We start from the raw sequence: 18,619 nt of genomic DNA on the forward strand, positions 1-18,619 counted from the left end.
TAGATACAGATCTGTATGTACAGTGTAATAACGCTCCTGTCATCATCCGCTATGTAACGTGGCAGAGTGTAGATACAGATCTGTATGTACCGTGTAATAACACTCCTGTCATCATCCGCTATGTAACGTGGCAGAGTGTAGATACAGATCTGTATGTACAGTGTAATAACGCTCCTGTCACCATCCGCTATGTAACGTGGCAGAGTGTAGATACAGATCTGTATGTACACAGTGTAATAACGCTCCTGTCATCATCCGCTATGTAACGTGAGAGGCGGAGTGCACCCACTCAGGACGGTCACACAGCAGTAGCGCAGAGTCTGGCAGAGTAGGGTCACCTGGCTAGAATAATACACTGTAATTAGTGAGCTGCACCTGTCTGGCACTGTATACAGGACACTGTTACCTGTTCTCCCTCCTGTCTTTCCAGGTGTTTGTCAGTAAAGATGTCGCCAAATATCTGGGTTTTAACTCTGCAGCCGAGGCTGTTACTGGACTGTACCCACGTGTGCAGCAGGGGTAAGCCACGTGTCTTCTCTGTATGTAACGTCTATTGTTATACAGTGATCACAGCATCAGAGAGGTGGGAACAGGGTTTGATGTGGGAGTGTGAGGGTGTACCAGTGTGAGTAGTACAGGTGGGAGTAGGGGAGGTGTGAGGGTGTACCAGTGTGGAGGTACAGGTGGGAGTAGGGTAGGTGTGAGGGTGTACCAGTGTGTGTAGTACAGGTGGGAGTAGGGGAGGTGTGAGGGTGTACCAGTGTGGAGGTACAGGTGGGAGTAGGGTAGGTGTGAGGGTGTACCAGTGTGAGTAGTACAGGTGGTAGTAGGGGAGGTGTGAGGGTGTACCAGTGTGAGTAGTACAGGTGGTAGTAGGGGAGGTGTGAGGGTGTACCAGTGTGAGTAGTACAGGTGGGAGTAGGGGAGGTGTGAGGGTGTACCAGTGTGAGTAGTACAGGTGGGAGTAGGGAAGGTGTGAGGGTGTACCAGTGTGAGTAGTACAGGTGGTAGTAGGGGAGGTGTGAGGGTGTACCAGTGTGAGTAGTACAGGTGGGAGTAGGGGAGGTGTGAGGGTGTACCAGTGTGAGTAGTACAGGTGGTAGTAGGGGAGGTGTGAGGGTGTACCAGTGTGAGTAGGGGAGGTGTGAGGGTGTAGCAGTGTGAGTAGTACAGGTGGGAGTAGGGGAGGTGTGAGGGTGTACCAGTGTGAGTAGTACAGGTGGGAGTAGGGGAGGTGTGAGGGTGTACCAGTGTGAGTAGTACAGGTGGTAGTAGGGGAGGTGTGAGGGTGTACCAGTGTGAGTAGTACAGGTGGGAGTAGGGGAGGTGTGAGGGTGTAGCAGTGTGAGTAGTACAGGTGGGAGTAGGGGTGGTATGAGGGTGTACCAGTGTGAGTAGTACAGGTGGGAGTAGGGGGAGGTGTGAGGGTGTACCAGTGTGAGTAGTACAGGTGGGAGTAGGGGAGGTGTGAGGGTGTACCAGTGTGAGTAGTACAGGTGGGAGTAGTGGAGGAGTTATGGTGTACAGGTGGGAGTAGGGGAGGTGTGAGGGTGTACCATGTCAGTAGTGCAGGTGGGAGTAGTGGAGGTGTGAGGGTGTACCAGTGTGAGTAGTACAAGTGGGAGTAGGGGAGGTGTGAGGGTGTACCAGTGTGAGTAGTACAGGTGGGAGTAGGGGAGGTGTGAGGGTGTACCAGTGTGAGTAGTATAGGTGGGAGTAGGGGAGGTGTGAGGGTGTACCAGTATGAGTAGTACAGGTGGGGGTAGGGGAGGTGTGAGGGTGTACCAATGTCAGTGATACAGGTGGGAGTAGTGGAGGTGTGAGTAGTACAGGTAGGAGTAGGGGAGGTGTGAGGGTGTACCAGTGTGAGTAGTACAGGTAGGAGTAGGGGAGGTGTGAGGGTGTAGCAGTGTGAGTAGTACAGGTGGGAGTAGGGGAGGTGTGAGGGTGTACCAGTGTGAGTAGTACAGGTGGGAGTAGGGTAGGTGTGAGAGTGTTCCAGTGTGAGTATTACAGGTGGGAGTAGGGGAGGTGTGAGGGTGTACCAGTGTGAGTAGTACAGGTGGGAGTAGGGGAGGTGTGAGTGTGTACCAGTGTGAGTAGTACAGGTGGGAGTAGTGCAGGTGTGATGGTGTACCAGTGTGAGGGTGTTCAGGTGGGAGTAGGGGAGGTGTGAGGGTGTACCAGTGTGAGTAGTACAGGTGGGCGTAGGGGAGGTGTGAGGGTGTACCAGTGTGAATAGTACAGGTGGGAGTAGGGGAGGTGTGAGGGTGTACCAGTGTGAGTTGTACAGGTGGGAGTAGGGGAGGTGTGAGGGTGTACCATGTCAGTAGTGCAGGTAGGAGTAGTGGAGGTGTGAGGGTGTACCAGTGTGAGTAGTACAGGTGGGAGATGGGGAGGTGTGAGGGTGTACCAGTGTCAGTGATACAGGTGGGAGTAGTGGAGGTGTGAGTAGTGGAGGTGGGAGTAGGGGAGGTGTGAGGGTGTACCAGTGTGAGTAGTACAGGTGGGAGTAGGGGAGGTGTGAGGGTGTACCAGTGTGAGTAGTGGAGGTGGGAGTAGGGGAGGTGTGAGGGTGTACTAGTGTGAGTAGTACAGGTGGGAGTAGGGGAGGTGTAAGTAGTACAGGTGGGAGTAGGGGTGGTGTGAGGGTGTACCAGTGTGAGTAGTGGAGGTGGGAGTAGGGGAGGTGTGATGGTGTACCAGTGTGAGTAGTACAGGTGGGAGTAGGGGAGGTGTGAGGGTGTACCAGTGTGAGTGGTACAGGTGGGAGTAGGGGAGGTGTGAGGGTGTACCAGTGTCAGTAGTACAGGTGGGATAGGGGAGGTGTGAGGGTGTACCAGTGTGAGTAGTACAGCTGGGAGTAGGGGAGGTGTGAGGGTGTACCAGTGTGAGTAGTACAGGTGGGAGTAGGGGAGGTGTGAGGGTGTACCAGTGTGAGTAGTACAGGTGGGAGTAGGGGAGGTGTGAGGGTGTACCAGTGTGAGTAGTACAGGTGGGAGAAGGGGAGGTGTGAGGGTGTACCAGTGTGAGTGGTACAGGTGGGAGTAGGGGAGGTGTGAGGGTGTACTAGTGTGAGTAGTACAGGTGGGAGTAGGGGAGGTGTGAGGGTGTACTAGTGTGAGTAGTACAGATGGGAGTAGGGGAGGTGTGAGGGTGTACCAGTGTGAGTAGTACAAGTGGGAGTAGGGGAGGTGTGAGGGTGTACCAGTGTGAGTAGTACAGGTGGGCGTAGGGGAGGTGTGAGGGTGTACCAGTGTGAGTAGTACAGGTGGGAGTAGGGGAGGTGTGATGGTGTACCAGTGTGAGTTGTACAGGTGGGAGTAGGGGAGGTGTGAGGGTGTACCAGTGTGAGTGGTACAGGTGGGAGATGGGGAGGTGTGAGGGTGTACCAGTGTCAGTGATACAGGTGGGAGTAGTGGAGGTGTGAGTAGTACAGGTGGGAGTAGGGGAGGTGTGAGGGTGTACCAGTGTGAGTAGTACAGGTGGGAGTAGTGGAGGTGTTATGGTATACAGGTGGGAGTAGGGGAGGTGTGAGGGTGTACCATGTCAGTAGTGCAGGTGGGAGTAGTGGAGGTGTGAGGGTGTACCAGTGTGAGTAGTACAAGTGGGAGTAGGGGAGGTGTGAGGGTGTACCAGTGTGAGTAGTACAGGTGGGAGTAGGGGAGGTGTGAGGGTGTACCAGTGTGAGTAGTACAGGTGGGAGTAGTGGAGGTGTTATGGTGTACAGGTGGGAGTAGGGGAGGTGTGAGGGTGTACCATGTCAGTAGTGCAGGTGGGAGTAGTGGAGGTGTGAGGGTGTACCAGTGTGAGTAGTACAAGTGGGAGTAGGGGAGGTGTGAGGGTGTACCAGTGTGAGTAGTACAGGTGGGAGTAGGTGAGGTGTGAGGGTGTACCAGTGTCAGTAGTACAGGTGGGATAGGGGAGGTGTGAGGGTGTACCAGTGTGAGTAGTACAGCTGGGAGTAGGGGAGGTGTGAGGGTGTACCAGTGTGAGTAGTTCAGGTGGGAGTAGGGGAGGTGTGAGGGTGTACCAGTGTGAGTAGTACAGGTGGGAGTAGGGGAGGTGTGAGGGTGTACCAGTGTGAGTAGTACAGGTGGGAGAAGGGGAGGTGTGAGGGTGTACCAGTGTGAGTGGTACAGGTGGGAGTAGGGGAGGTGTGAGGGTGTACTAGTGTGAGTAGTACAGGTGGGAGTAGGGGAGGTGTGAGGGTGTACTAGTGTGAGTAGTACAGATGGGAGTAGGGGAGGTGTGAGGGTGTACCAGTGTGAGTAGTACAAGTGGGAGTAGGGGAGGTGTGAGGGTGTACCAGTGTGAGTAGTACAGGTGGGCGTAGGGGAGGTGTGAGGGTGTACCAGTGTGAGTAGTACAGGTGGGAGTAGGGGAGGTGTGATGGTGTACCAGTGTGAGTTGTACAGGTGGGAGTAGGGGAGGTGTGAGGGTGTACCAGTGTGAGTGGTACAGGTGGGAGATGGGGAGGTGTGAGGGTGTACCAGTGTCAGTGATACAGGTGGGAGTAGTGGAGGTGTGAGTAGTACAGGTGGGAGTAGGGGAGGTGTGAGGGTGTACCAGTGTGAGTAGTACAGGTGGGAGTAGTGGAGGTGTTATGGTATACAGGTGGGAGTAGGGGAGGTGTGAGGGTGTACCATGTCAGTAGTGCAGGTGGGAGTAGTGGAGGTGTGAGGGTGTACCAGTGTGAGTAGTACAAGTGGGAGTAGGGGAGGTGTGAGGGTGTACCAGTGTGAGTAGTACAGGTGGGAGTAGGGGAGGTGTGAGGGTGTACCAGTGTGAGTAGTACAGGTGGGAGTAGTGGAGGTGTTATGGTGTACAGGTGGGAGTAGGGGAGGTGTGAGGGTGTACCATGTCAGTAGTGCAGGTGGGAGTAGTGGAGGTGTGAGGGTGTACCAGTGTGAGTAGTACAAGTGGGAGTAGGGGAGGTGTGAGGGTGTACCAGTGTGAGTAGTACAGGTGGGAGTAGGTGAGGTGTGAGGGTGTACCAGTGTGAGTAGTACAGGTGGGAGTTGGGGAGGTGTGAGGGTGTACCAGTGTGAGTAGTACTGGTGGGAGTAGGGGAGGTGTGAGGGTGTACCAGTGTGAGTAGTACAGGTGGGAGTAGTGGAGGTGTGAGGAGGTACCAGTGTGAGTAGTACAGGTGGGAGTAGGGGAGGTGTGAGGGTGTACCAGTGTGAGTAGTACAGGTGGGAGTAGGGGAGGTGTGAGGGTGTACCAGTGTGAGTAGTACAGGTGGGAGTAGGGGAGGTGTGAGGGTGTACCAGTGTGAGTAGTACAGGTGGGAGTAGTGGAGGTGTTATGGTGTACAGGTGGGAGTAGGGGAGGTGTGAGGGTGTACCATGTCAGTAGTGCAGGTGGGAGTAGTGGAGGTGTGAGGGTGTACCAGTGTGAGTAGTACAAGTGGGAGTAGGGGAGGTGTGAGGGTGTACCAGTGTGAGTAGTACAGGTGGGAGTAGGGGAGGTGTGAGGGTGTACCAGTGTGAGTAGTATAGGTGGGAGTAGGGGAGGTGTGAGGGTGTACCAGTGTGAGTAGTACAGGTGGGGGTAGGGGAGGTGTGAGGGTGTACCAATGTCAGTGATACAGGTGGGAGTAGTGGAGGTGTGAGTAGTACAGGTAGGAGTAGGGGAGGTGTGAGGGTGTACCAGTGTGAGTAGTACAGGTGGAAGTAGGAGAGGTGTGAGGGTGTACCAGTGTGAGTAGTACAGGTGGGAGTAGGGGAGGTGTGAGGGTGTACCAGTGTGAGTAGTACAGGTGGGAGTAGGGTAGGTGTGAGAGTGTTCCAGTGTGAGTAGTACAGGTGGGAGTAGGGGAGGTGTGAGGGTATACTAGTGTGAGTAGTACAGGTGGGAGTAGGGGAGGTGTGAGTGTGTACCAGTGTGAGTAGTACAGGTGGGAGTAGTGCAGGTGTGATGGTGTACCAGTGTGAGGGTGTTCAGGTGGGAGTAGGGGAGGTGTGAGGGTGTACCAGTGTGAGTAGTACAGGTGGGCGTAGGGGAGGTGTGAGGGTGTACCAGTGTGAGTAGTACAGGTGGGAGTAGGGGAGGTGTGAGGGTGTACCAGTGTGAGTTGTACAGGTGGGAGTAGGGGAGGTGTGAGGGTGTACCATGTCAGTAGTGCAGGTAGGAGTAGTGGAGGTGTGAGGGTGTACCAGTGTGAGTGGTACAGGTGGGAGTAGGGGAGGTGTGAGGGTGTACCAGTGTCAGTGATACAGGTGAGAGTAGTGGAGGTGTGAGTAGTGGAGGTGGGAGTAGGGGAGGTGTGAGGGTGTACCAGTGTGAGTAGTACAGGTGGGAGTAGGGGAGGTGTGAGGGTGTACCAGTGTGAGTAGTGGAGGTGGGAGTAGGGGAGGTGTGAGGGTGTACTAGTGTGAGTAGTACAGGTGGGAGTAGGGGAGGTGTAAGTAGTACAGGTGGGAGTAGGGGTGGTGTGAGGGTGTACCAGTGTGAGTAGTGGAGGTGGGAGTAGGGGAGGTGTGATGGTGTACCAGTGTCAGTAGTACAGGTGGGATAGGGGAGGTGTGAGGGTGTACCAGTGTGAGTAGTACAGGTGGGAGTAGGGGAGGTGTGAGGGTGTACCAGTGTGAGTAGTACAGGTGGGAGTAGGGGAGGTGTGAGGGTGTACCAGTGTGAGTAGTACAGGTGGGAGTAGGGGAGGTGTGAGTGTGTACCAGTGTGAGTAGTACAGGTGGGAGTAGTGCAGGTGTGATGGTGTACCAGTGTGAGGGTGTTCAGGTGGGAGTAGGGGAGGTGTGAGGGTGTACCAGTGTGAGTAGTACAGGTGGGCGTAGGGGAGGTGTGAGGGTGTACCAGTGTGAATAGTACAGGTGGGAGTAGGGGAGGTGTGAGGGTGTACCAGTGTGAGTTGTACAGGTGGGAGTAGGGGAGGTGTGAGGGTGTACCATGTCAGTAGTGCAGGTAGGAGTAGTGGAGGTGTGAGGGTGTACCAGTGTGAGTAGTACAGGTGGGAGATGGGGAGGTGTGAGGGTGTACCAGTGTCAGTGATACAGGTGGGAGTAGTGGAGGTGTGAGTAGTGGAGGTGGGAGTAGGGGAGGTGTGAGGGTGTACCAGTGTGAGTAGTACAGGTGGGAGTAGGGGAGGTGTGAGGGTGTACCAGTGTGAGTAGTGGAGGTGGGAGTAGGGGAGGTGTGAGGGTGTACTAGTGTGAGTAGTACAGGTGGGAGTAGGGGAGGTGTAAGTAGTACAGGTGGGAGTAGGGGTGGTGTGAGGGTGTACCAGTGTGAGTAGTGGAGGTGGGAGTAGGGGAGGTGTGATGGTGTACCAGTGTGAGTAGTACAGGTGGGAGTAGGGGAGGTGTGAGGGTGTACCAGTGTGAGTGGTACAGGTGGGAGTAGGGGAGGTGTGAGGGTGTACCAGTGTCAGTAGTACAGGTGGGATAGGGGAGGTGTGAGGGTGTACCAGTGTGAGTAGTACAGCTGGGAGTAGGGGAGGTGTGAGGGTGTACCAGTGTGAGTAGTACAGGTGGGAGTAGGGGAGGTGTGAGGGTGTACCAGTGTGAGTAGTACAGGTGGGAGTAGGGGAGGTGTGAGGGTGTACCAGTGTGAGTAGTACAGGTGGGAGAAGGGGAGGTGTGAGGGTGTACCAGTGTGAGTGGTACAGGTGGGAGTAGGGGAGGTGTGAGGGTGTACTAGTGTGAGTAGTACAGGTGGGAGTAGGGGAGGTGTGAGGGTGTACTAGTGTGAGTAGTACAGATGGGAGTAGGGGAGGTGTGAGGGTGTACCAGTGTGAGTAGTACAAGTGGGAGTAGGGGAGGTGTGAGGGTGTACCAGTGTGAGTAGTACAGGTGGGCGTAGGGGAGGTGTGAGGGTGTACCAGTGTGAGTAGTACAGGTGGGAGTAGGGGAGGTGTGATGGTGTACCAGTGTGAGTTGTACAGGTGGGAGTAGGGGAGGTGTGAGGGTGTACCAGTGTGAGTGGTACAGGTGGGAGATGGGGAGGTGTGAGGGTGTACCAGTGTCAGTGATACAGGTGGGAGTAGTGGAGGTGTGAGTAGTACAGGTGGGAGTAGGGGAGGTGTGAGGGTGTACCAGTGTGAGTAGTACAGGTGGGAGTAGTGGAGGTGTTATGGTATACAGGTGGGAGTAGGGGAGGTGTGAGGGTGTACCATGTCAGTAGTGCAGGTGGGAGTAGTGGAGGTGTGAGGGTGTACCAGTGTGAGTAGTACAAGTGGGAGTAGGGGAGGTGTGAGGGTGTACCAGTGTGAGTAGTACAGGTGGGAGTAGGGGAGGTGTGAGGGTGTACCAGTGTGAGTAGTACAGGTGGGAGTAGTGGAGGTGTTATGGTGTACAGGTGGGAGTAGGGGAGGTGTGAGGGTGTACCATGTCAGTAGTGCAGGTGGGAGTAGTGGAGGTGTGAGGGTGTACCAGTGTGAGTAGTACAAGTGGGAGTAGGGGAGGTGTGAGGGTGTACCAGTGTGAGTAGTACAGGTGGGAGTAGGTGAGGTGTGAGGGTGTACCAGTGTCAGTAGTACAGGTGGGATAGGGGAGGTGTGAGGGTGTACCAGTGTGAGTAGTACAGCTGGGAGTAGGGGAGGTGTGAGGGTGTACCAGTGTGAGTAGTACAGGTGGGAGTAGGGGAGGTGTGAGGGTGTACCAGTGTGAGTAGTACAGGTGGGAGTAGGGGAGGTGTGAGGGTGTACCAGTGTGAGTAGTACAGGTGGGAGAAGGGGAGGTGTGAGGGTGTACCAGTGTGAGTGGTACAGGTGGGAGTAGGGGAGGTGTGAGGGTGTACTAGTGTGAGTAGTACAGGTGGGAGTAGGGGAGGTGTGAGGGTGTACTAGTGTGAGTAGTACAGATGGGAGTAGGGGAGGTGTGAGGGTGTACCAGTGTGAGTAGTACAAGTGGGAGTAGGGGAGGTGTGAGGGTGTACCAGTGTGAGTAGTACAGGTGGGCGTAGGGGAGGTGTGAGGGTGTACCAGTGTGAGTAGTACAGGTGGGAGTAGGGGAGGTGTGATGGTGTACCAGTGTGAGTTGTACAGGTGGGAGTAGGGGAGGTGTGAGGGTGTACCAGTGTGAGTGGTACAGGTGGGAGATGGGGAGGTGTGAGGGTGTACCAGTGTCAGTGATACAGGTGGGAGTAGTGGAGGTGTGAGTAGTACAGGTGGGAGTAGGGGAGGTGTGAGGGTGTACCAGTGTGAGTAGTACAGGTGGGAGTAGTGGAGGTGTTATGGTATACAGGTGGGAGTAGGGGAGGTGTGAGGGTGTACCATGTCAGTAGTGCAGGTGGGAGTAGTGGAGGTGTGAGGGTGTACCAGTGTGAGTAGTACAAGTGGGAGTAGGGGAGGTGTGAGGGTGTACCAGTGTGAGTAGTACAGGTGGGAGTAGGGGAGGTGTGAGGGTGTACCAGTGTGAGTAGTACAGGTGGGAGTAGTGGAGGTGTTATGGTGTACAGGTGGGAGTAGGGGAGGTGTGAGGGTGTACCATGTCAGTAGTGCAGGTGGGAGTAGTGGAGGTGTGAGGGTGTACCAGTGTGAGTAGTACAAGTGGGAGTAGGGGAGGTGTGAGGGTGTACCAGTGTGAGTAGTACAGGTGGGAGTAGGTGAGGTGTGAGGGTGTACCAGTGTGAGTAGTACAGGTGGGAGTTGGGGAGGTGTGAGGGTGTACCAGTGTGAGTAGTACTGGTGGGAGTAGGGGAGGTGTGAGGGTGTACCAGTGTGAGTAGTACAGGTGGGAGTAGTGGAGGTGTGAGGAGGTACCAGTGTGAGTAGTACAGGTGGGAGTAGGGGAGGTGTGAGGGTGTACCAGTGTGAGTAGTACAGGTGGGAGTAGGGGAGGTGTGAGGGTGTACCAGTGTGAGTAGTACAGGTGGGAGTAGGGGAGGTGTGAGGGTGTACCAGTGTGAGTAGTACAGGTGGGAGTAGTGGAGGTGTTATGGTGTACAGGTGGGAGTAGGGGAGGTGTGAGGGTGTACCATGTCAGTAGTGCAGGTGGGAGTAGTGGAGGTGTGAGGGTGTACCAGTGTGAGTAGTACAAGTGGGAGTAGGGGAGGTGTGAGGGTGTACCAGTGTGAGTAGTACAGGTGGGAGTAGGGGAGGTGTGAGGGTGTACCAGTGTGAGTAGTATAGGTGGGAGTAGGGGAGGTGTGAGGGTGTACCAGTGTGAGTAGTACAGGTGGGGGTAGGGGAGGTGTGAGGGTGTACCAATGTCAGTGATACAGGTGGGAGTAGTGGAGGTGTGAGTAGTACAGGTAGGAGTAGGGGAGGTGTGAGGGTGTACCAGTGTGAGTAGTACAGGTGGAAGTAGGAGAGGTGTGAGGGTGTACCAGTGTGAGTAGTACAGGTGGGAGTAGGGGAGGTGTGAGGGTGTACCAGTGTGAGTAGTACAGGTGGGAGTAGGGTAGGTGTGAGAGTGTTCCAGTGTGAGTAGTACAGGTGGGAGTAGGGGAGGTGTGAGGGTATACTAGTGTGAGTAGTACAGGTGGGAGTAGGGGAGGTGTGAGTGTGTACCAGTGTGAGTAGTACAGGTGGGAGTAGTGCAGGTGTGATGGTGTACCAGTGTGAGGGTGTTCAGGTGGGAGTAGGGGAGGTGTGAGGGTGTACCAGTGTGAGTAGTACAGGTGGGCGTAGGGGAGGTGTGAGGGTGTACCAGTGTGAGTAGTACAGGTGGGAGTAGGGGAGGTGTGAGGGTGTACCAGTGTGAGTTGTACAGGTGGGAGTAGGGGAGGTGTGAGGGTGTACCATGTCAGTAGTGCAGGTGGGAGTAGTGGAGGTGTGAGGGTGTACCAGTGTGAGTAGTACAAGTGGGAGTAGGGGAGGTGTGAGGGTGTACCAGTGTGAGTAGTACAGGTGGGAGTAGGGGAGGTGTGAGGGTGTACCAGTGTGAGTAGTACAGGTGGGAGTAGTGGAGGTGTTATGGTGTACAGGTGGGAGTAGGGGAGGTGTGAGGGTGTACCATGTCAGTAGTGCAGGTGGGAGTAGTGGAGGTGTGAGGGTGTACCAGTGTGAGTAGTACAAGTGGGAGTAGGGGAGGTGTGAGGGTGTACCAGTGTGAGTAGTACAGGTGGGAGTAGGTGAGGTGTGAGGGTGTACCAGTGTGAGTAGTACAGGTGGGAGTTGGGGAGGTGTGAGGGTGTACCAGTGTGAGTAGTACTGGTGGGAGTAGGGGAGGTGTGAGGGTGTACCAGTGTGAGTAGTACAGGTGGGAGTAGTGGAGGTGTGAGGAGGTACCAGTGTGAGTAGTACAGGTGGGAGTAGGGGAGGTGTGAGGGTGTACCAGTGTGAGTAGTACAGGTGGGAGTAGGGGAGGTGTGAGGGTGTACCAGTGTGAGTAGTACAGGTGGGAGTAGGGGAGGTGTGAGGGTGTACCAGTGTGAGTAGTACAGGTGGGAGTAGTGGAGGTGTTATGGTGTACAGGTGGGAGTAGGGGAGGTGTGAGGGTGTACCATGTCAGTAGTGCAGGTGGGAGTAGTGGAGGTGTGAGGGTGTACCAGTGTGAGTAGTACAAGTGGGAGTAGGGGAGGTGTGAGGGTGTACCAGTGTGAGTAGTACAGGTGGGAGTAGGGGAGGTGTGAGGGTGTACCAGTGTGAGTAGTATAGGTGGGAGTAGGGGAGGTGTGAGGGTGTACCAGTGTGAGTAGTACAGGTGGGGGTAGGGGAGGTGTGAGGGTGTACCAATGTCAGTGATACAGGTGGGAGTAGTGGAGGTGTGAGTAGTACAGGTAGGAGTAGGGGAGGTGTGAGGGTGTACCAGTGTGAGTAGTACAGGTGGAAGTAGGAGAGGTGTGAGGGTGTACCAGTGTGAGTAGTACAGGTGGGAGTAGGGGAGGTGTGAGGGTGTACCAGTGTGAGTAGTACAGGTGGGAGTAGGGTAGGTGTGAGAGTGTTCCAGTGTGAGTAGTACAGGTGGGAGTAGGGGAGGTGTGAGGGTATACTAGTGTGAGTAGTACAGGTGGGAGTAGGGGAGGTGTGAGTGTGTACCAGTGTGAGTAGTACAGGTGGGAGTAGTGCAGGTGTGATGGTGTACCAGTGTGAGGGTGTTCAGGTGGGAGTAGGGGAGGTGTGAGGGTGTACCAGTGTGAGTAGTACAGGTGGGCGTAGGGGAGGTGTGAGGGTGTACCAGTGTGAGTAGTACAGGTGGGAGTAGGGGAGGTGTGAGGGTGTACCAGTGTGAGTTGTACAGGTGGGAGTAGGGGAGGTGTGAGGGTGTACCATGTCAGTAGTGCAGGTAGGAGTAGTGGAGGTGTGAGGGTGTACCAGTGTGAGTGGTACAGGTGGGAGTAGGGGAGGTGTGAGGGTGTACCAGTGTCAGTGATACAGGTGAGAGTAGTGGAGGTGTGAGTAGTGGAGGTGGGAGTAGGGGAGGTGTGAGGGTGTACCAGTGTGAGTAGTACAGGTGGGAGTAGGGGAGGTGTGAGGGTGTACCAGTGTGAGTAGTGGAGGTGGGAGTAGGGGAGGTGTGAGGGTGTACTAGTGTGAGTAGTACAGGTGGGAGTAGGGGAGGTGTAAGTAGTACAGGTGGGAGTAGGGGTGGTGTGAGGGTGTACCAGTGTGAGTAGTGGAGGTGGGAGTAGGGGAGGTGTGATGGTGTACCAGTGTCAGTAGTACAGGTGGGATAGGGGAGGTGTGAGGGTGTACCAGTGTGAGTAGTACAGGTGGGAGTAGGGGAGGTGTGAGGGTGTACCAGTGTGAGTAGTACAGGTGGGAGTAGGGGAGGTGTGAGGGTGTACCAGTGTGAGTAGTACAGGTGGGAGTAGGGGAGGTGTGAGGGTGTACCAGTGTGAGTAGTACAGGTGGGAGTAGGGGAGGTGTGAGGGTGTACCAGTGTGAGTGGTACAGGTGGGAGTAGGGGAGGTGTGAGGGTGTACCAGTGTGAGTAGTACAGGTGGGAGTAGGGGAGGTGTGAGGGTGTACCAGTGTGAGTAGTACAGATGGGAGTAGGGGAGGTGTGAGGGTGTACCAGTGTGAGTGGTACAGGTGGGAGTAGGGGAGGTGTGAGGGTGTACCAGTGTGAGTGGTACAGGTGAGAGTAGGGGAGGTGTGAGGGTGTACCAGTGTGAGTGGTACAGGTGGGAGTAGGGGAGGTGTGAGGGTGTATCAGTGTGAGTGGTACAGGTGGGAGTAGGGGAGGTGTGAGGGTGTACCAGTGTCAGTAGTACAGGTGGGAGTAGGGGAGGTGTGAGGGTGTACTAGTGTGAGTAGTACAGGTGGGAGTAGGGGAGGTGTGAGGGTGTACCAGTGTAAGTAGTACAGGTGGGAGTAGTGCAGGTGTGATGGTGTACCAGTGTGAGGGTGTTCAGGTGGGAGTAGCGGAGGTGTGAGGGTGTACAGGTGGGAGTAGTACAGGTGGGAGTAGGGGAGGCATGAGGGTGTACCAGTGTGAGTAGTACAGGTGTGGGTAGGGGAGCCGTGAGGGTGTACCAGTGTGAGTAGTACAGGTGGGATTAGGGGAGGCGTGAGGGTGTACCAGTGTGAGTGGTACAGGTGGGAGTAGGGGAGGTGTGAGGGTGTACCAGTGTGAGTAGTACAGGTGGGAGTAGGGGAGGTGTGAGGGTGTACCAGTGTGAGTAGTGGAGGTGGAAGTAGGGAAGGTGTGAGGGTGTACTAGTGTGAGTAGTACAGGTGGGAGTAGGGGAGGTGTGAGGGTGTACCAGTATCAGTAATACAGGTGGGAGTAGTGGAGGTGTGAGTAGTACAGGTGGGAGTAGGGGAGGTGTGAGGGTGTACCAGTGTGAGTAGTACAGGTGGTAGTAGGGGAGGTGTGAGGGTGTACCAGTGTGAGTAGTACAGGTGGGAGTAGGGGAGGTGTGAGGATGTACCAGTGTGAGTACTACAGGTGGGAGTAAGGGAGGTGTGAGTAGTACAGGTGGGAGTAGTGGAGGTGTGATGGTGTACCAGTGTGAGTCGTACATGTGGGAGTAGGGGAGGTGTGAGGGTGTACCAGTGTGAGTAATACAGGTGGGAGTAGCGTAGGTGTGAGGGTGTACTAGTGTGAGTAATACAGGTGGGAGTAGGGGAGGTGTGAGGGTGTACCTGTGGGAGTAGGGGAGGTGTGAGGGTGTACCAGTGTGAGTAGTACAGGTGGGAGTAGGGGAGGTGTGAGGGTGTACCAGTGTGTGTAGTACAGGTGGGAGTAGGGGAGGTGTGAGGGTGTACTAGTGTGAGTAGTACAGGTGGGAGTAGGGGAGGTGTGAGGGTGTACCAGTGTGAGTAGTACAGGTGGGAGTAGGGGAGGTGTGAGGGTGTACTAGTGTGAGTAGTACAGGTGGGAGTAGGGGAGGTGTGAGGGTGTACCAGTGTAAGTAGTACAGGTGGGAGTAGTGCAGGTGTGATGGTGTACCAGTGTGAGGGTGTTCAGGTGGGAGTAGGGGAGGTGTGAGGGTGTACAGATGGGAGTAGTACAGGTGGGAGTAGGGGAGGCATGAGGGTGTACCAGTGTGAGTAGTACAGGTGGGGGTAGGGGAGCCGTGAGGGTGTACCAGTGTGAGTAGTACAGGTGGGATTAGGGGAGGCGTGAGGGTGTACCAGTGTGAGTGGTACAGGTGGGAGTAGGGGAGGTGTGAGGGTGTACCAGTGTGAGTAGTACAGGTGGGAGTAGTGGAGGTGTGAGGGTGTCCCAGTGTGAGTAGTACAGGTGGGAGTAGGGGAGGTGTGAGGGTGTACCAGTGTGAGTAGTGGAGGTGGAAGTAGGGAAGGTGTGAGGGTGTACTAGTGTGAGTAGTACAGGTGGGAGTAGGGGAGGTGTGAGGGTGTACCAGTGTGAGTAGTACAGGTGGGAGTAGGGGAGGTGTGAGGGTGTACTAGTGTGAGTAATACAGGTGGGAGTAGGGGAGGTGTGAGGGTGTACCTGTGGGAGTAGGGGAGGTGTGAGGGTGTACCAGTGTGAGTAATACAGGTGGGAGTAGCGTAGGTGTGAGGGTGTACTAGTGTGAGTAATACAGGTGGGAGTAGGGGAGGTGTGAGGGTGTACAGGTGGGAGTAGGGGAGGTGTGAGAGTGTATCAGTGTGAGTAGTACAGGTGGGAGTAGGGGAGGTGTGAGGGTGTACCAGTGTGAGTAGTACAGGTGGGAGTAGGGGAGGTGTGAGGGTGTACTAGTGTGAGTAGTACAGGTGGGAGTAGGGGAGGTGTGAGGGTGTACCAGTGTAAGTAGTACAGGTGGGAGTAGTGCAGGTGTGATGGTGTACCAGTGTGAGGGTGTTCAGGTGGGAGTAGGGGAGGTGTGAGGGTGTACAGATGGGAGTAGTACAGGTGGGAGTAGGGGAGGCATGAGGGTGTACCAGTGTGAGTAGTACAGGTGGGGGTAGGGGAGCCGTGAGGGTGTACCAGTGTGAGTAGTACAGGTGGGATTAGGGGAGGCGTGAGGGTGTACCAGTGTGAGTGGTACAGGTGGGAGTAGGGGAGGTGTGAGGGTGTACCAGTGTGAGTAGTACAGGTGGGAGTAGTGGAGGTGTGAGGGTGTCCCAGTGTGAGTAGTACAGGTGGGAGTAGGGGAGGTGTGAGGGTGTACCAGTGTGAGTAGTGGAGGTGGAAGTAGGGAAGGTGTGAGGGTGTACTAGTGTGAGTAGTACAGGTGGGAGTAGGGGAGGTGTGAGGGTGTACCAGTGTGAGTAGTACAGGTGGGAGTAGGGGAGGTGTGAGAGTGTACCAGTGTGAGTAGTACAGGTGGGAGTAGGGGAGGTGTGAGGGTGTACCAGTGTCAGTGATACAGGTGGGAGTAGTGGAGGTGTGAGTAGTACAGGTGGGAGTAGGGGAGGTGTGAGGGTGTACCAGTGTGAGTAGTACAGGTGGGAGTAGGGAAGGTTTGAAGGTGTACCAGTGTGAGTAGTACAGGTGGTAGTAGGGGAGGTGTGAGGGTGTACCAGTGTGAGTAGTACAGGTGGGAGTAGGGGAGGTGTGAGAGTGTACCAGTGTGAGTAGTACAGGTGGGAGTAGGGGAGGTGTGAGGATGTACCATTGTGAGTACTACAGGTGGGAGTAAGGGAGGTGTGAGTAGTACAGGTGGGAGTAGTGGAGGTGTGATGGTGTACCAGTGTGAGTCGTATATGTGGGAGTAGGGGAGGTGTGAGGGTGTACCAGTGTGAGTAATACAGGTGGGAGTAGCGTAGGTGTGAGGGTGTACTAGTGTGAGTAATACAGGTGGGAGTAGGGGAGGTGTGAGGGTGTACCTGTGGGAGTAGGGTAGGTGTGAGGGTGTACCAGTGTGAGTAGTACAGGTGGGAGTAGGGGAGGTGTGAGGGTGTACCAGTGTGAGTAGTACAGGTGGGAGTAGGGGAGGTGTGAGGGTGTACCAGTGTGAGTAGTACAGGTGGGAGTAGTGGAGGTGTGAGGGTGTACCAGTGTGAGTAGTATAGGTGGGAGTAGGGGAGGTGTGATGGTGTACAGGTGGAAGTATGGGAGGTGTGAGGGTGTACCAGTGTGAGTAGTACAGGGGGAAGTAGGGGAGGTGTGAGGGTGTACCAGTGTGAATAATTCAGGTGGGAGTAGCGTAGGTGTGAGGGTGTACCAGTGTGAGTAATACAGGTGGGAGTAGCGTAGGTGTGAGGGTGTACCAGTGTGAGTAGTACAGGTGGGAGTAGTGGAGGTGTGAGGGTGTACAGGTGGGAGTAGGGGAGGTGTGTGGGTGTACCAGTGTGAGGGTGTACAGGTGGGAGTAGGGGAGGTGTGAGGGTTTACCAGTGTGAGTAGTACAGGTGGGATTAGGGGAGGCGTGAGGGTGTACCAGTGTGAGTGGTACAGGTGGGAGTAGGGGAGGTGTGAGGGTGTACCAGTGTGAGTAATACAGGTGGGAGTAGCGTAGGTGTGAGGGTGTACTAGTGTGAGTAATACAGGTGGGAGTAGGGGAGGTGTGAGGGTGTACCTGTGGGAGTAGGGGAGGTGTGAGGGTGTACCAGTGTGAGTAGTACAGGTGGGAGTAGGGGAGGTGTGAGGGTGTACCAGTGTGAGTAGTACAGGTGGGAGTAGGGGAGGTGTGAGGGTGTACCAGTGTGAGTAGTACAGGTGGGAGTAGGGGAGGTGTGAGGGTGTACCAGTGTGAGTAGTACAGGTGGGAGTAGTGGAGGTGTGAGGGTGTACCAGTGTGAGTAGTATAGGTGGGAGTAGGGGAGGTGTGATGGTGTACAGGTGGAAGTATGGGAGGTGTGAGGGTGTACCAGTGTGAGTAGTACAGGGGGAAGTAGGGGAGGTGTGAGGGTGTACCAGTGTGAATAAATCAGGTGGGAGTAGCGTAGGTGTGAGGGTGTACCAGTGTGAGTAATACAGGTGGGAGTAGCGTAGGTGTGAGAGTGTACCAGTGTGAGTAGTACAGGTGGGAGTAGGGGAGGTGTGAGGGTGTACAGGTGGGAGTAGGGTGTGGGTGTACCAGTGTGAGGGTGTACAGGTGGGAGAAGGGGAGGTGTGAGGGTTTACCAGTGTGAGTAGTACAGGTGGGATTAGGGGAGGCGTGAGGGTGTACCAGTGTGAGTGGTACAGGTGGGAGTAGGGGAGGTGTGAGGGTGTACCAGTGTGAGTAGTACAGGTGGGAGTAGGGGAGGTGTGAGGATGTACCAGTGTGAGTAGTACAGGTGGGAGTAGGGGAGGTGTGAGGGTGTACCAGTGTGAGTAGTACAGGTGGGAGTAGTGGAGGTGTGAGGGTGTACCAGTGTGAGTAGTACAGGTGGGAGTAGGGAAGGTGTGAGGGTGTACCAGTGTTGAGTGGTACAGGTGGGAGTAGGGGAGGTGTGAGGGTGTACCAGTGTGAGTAGTACAGGTGGGAGTAGGGGAGGTGTGAGGGTGTACCAGTGTGAGTAGTACAGGTGGGAGTAGGGGAGGTTTGAGGGTGTACCAGTGTGAGTAGTACAGGTGGGAGTAGTACAGGTGGGAGTAGGGTAGGTGTGAGGATGTACCAGTGTGAGTAGTACAGGTGGGAGTAGGGGAGGTGTGAGGATGTACCAGTGTGAGTAGTACAGGTGGGAGTAGGGGAGGTGTGAGGGTGTACCAGTGTGAGTAGTACAGGTGGGAGTAGGGGAGGTTTGAGGGTGTACCAGTGTGAGTAGTACAGGTGGGAGTAGGGGAGGTGTGAGGGTGTACCAGTGTGAGTAGTGGAGGTGGGAGTAGGGGAGGTGTGAGGGTGTACCCGTGTGAGTAGTACAGGTGGGAGTAGGGGAGGTGTGAGGGTGTACCAGTGTGAGTAGTACAGGTGGGAGTAGGGGAGGTGTGAGGGTGTGCCAGTGTGAGTAGTACAGGTGGGAGTAGGGGAGGTGTGAGGGTGTACCAGTGTGAGTAGTACAGGTGGGAGTAGGGGAGGTGTGAGGGTGTACCAGTGTGAGTAGTACAGGTGGGAGTAGGGGAGGTGTGAGGGTGTACCAGTGTCAGTAGTACAGGTGGGATAGGGGAGGTGTGAGGATGTGCCAGTGTGAGTAGTACAGGTGGGAGTAGGGGAGGTGTGAGGATGTACCAGTGTGAGTAGTACAGGTGGGAGTAGGGGAGGTGTGAGGGTGTACCAGTGTGAGTAGTACAGGTGGGAGTAGGGGAGGTTTGAGGGTGTACCAGTGTGAGTAGTACAGGTGGGAGTAGGGGAGGTGTGAGGGTGTACCAGTGTGAGTAGTGGAGGTGGGAGTAGGGGAGGTGTGAGGGTGTACCCGTGTGAGTAGTACAGGTGGGAGTAGGGGAGGTGTGAG

General features: G+C 55.3%; 1 protein-coding gene across 1 annotated transcript in view; it reads left to right on the forward strand.

The window, feature by feature from the left end:
- Nucleotides 1-365: 365 nt before the first annotated feature.
- KHK (ketohexokinase) overlaps nt 366-18,619 on the forward strand; it is a gene marked incomplete at its 5' end in the record, with an annotated part of 38,857 nt that continues 20,603 nt past the window's right edge. Inside the window, one exon of the mRNA XM_063916312.1 lies at nt 366-519. Within this exon, the coding sequence (XP_063772382.1) occupies nt 366-519 (154 nt within the window). The remainder of the gene's footprint in view (nt 520-18,619) is intronic.

Source organism: Pseudophryne corroboree, chromosome 4 (assembly GCF_028390025.1).
Source record: "Pseudophryne corroboree isolate aPseCor3 chromosome 4, aPseCor3.hap2, whole genome shotgun sequence".
Taxonomy (NCBI): Eukaryota; Metazoa; Chordata; class Amphibia; order Anura; family Myobatrachidae; genus Pseudophryne; species Pseudophryne corroboree.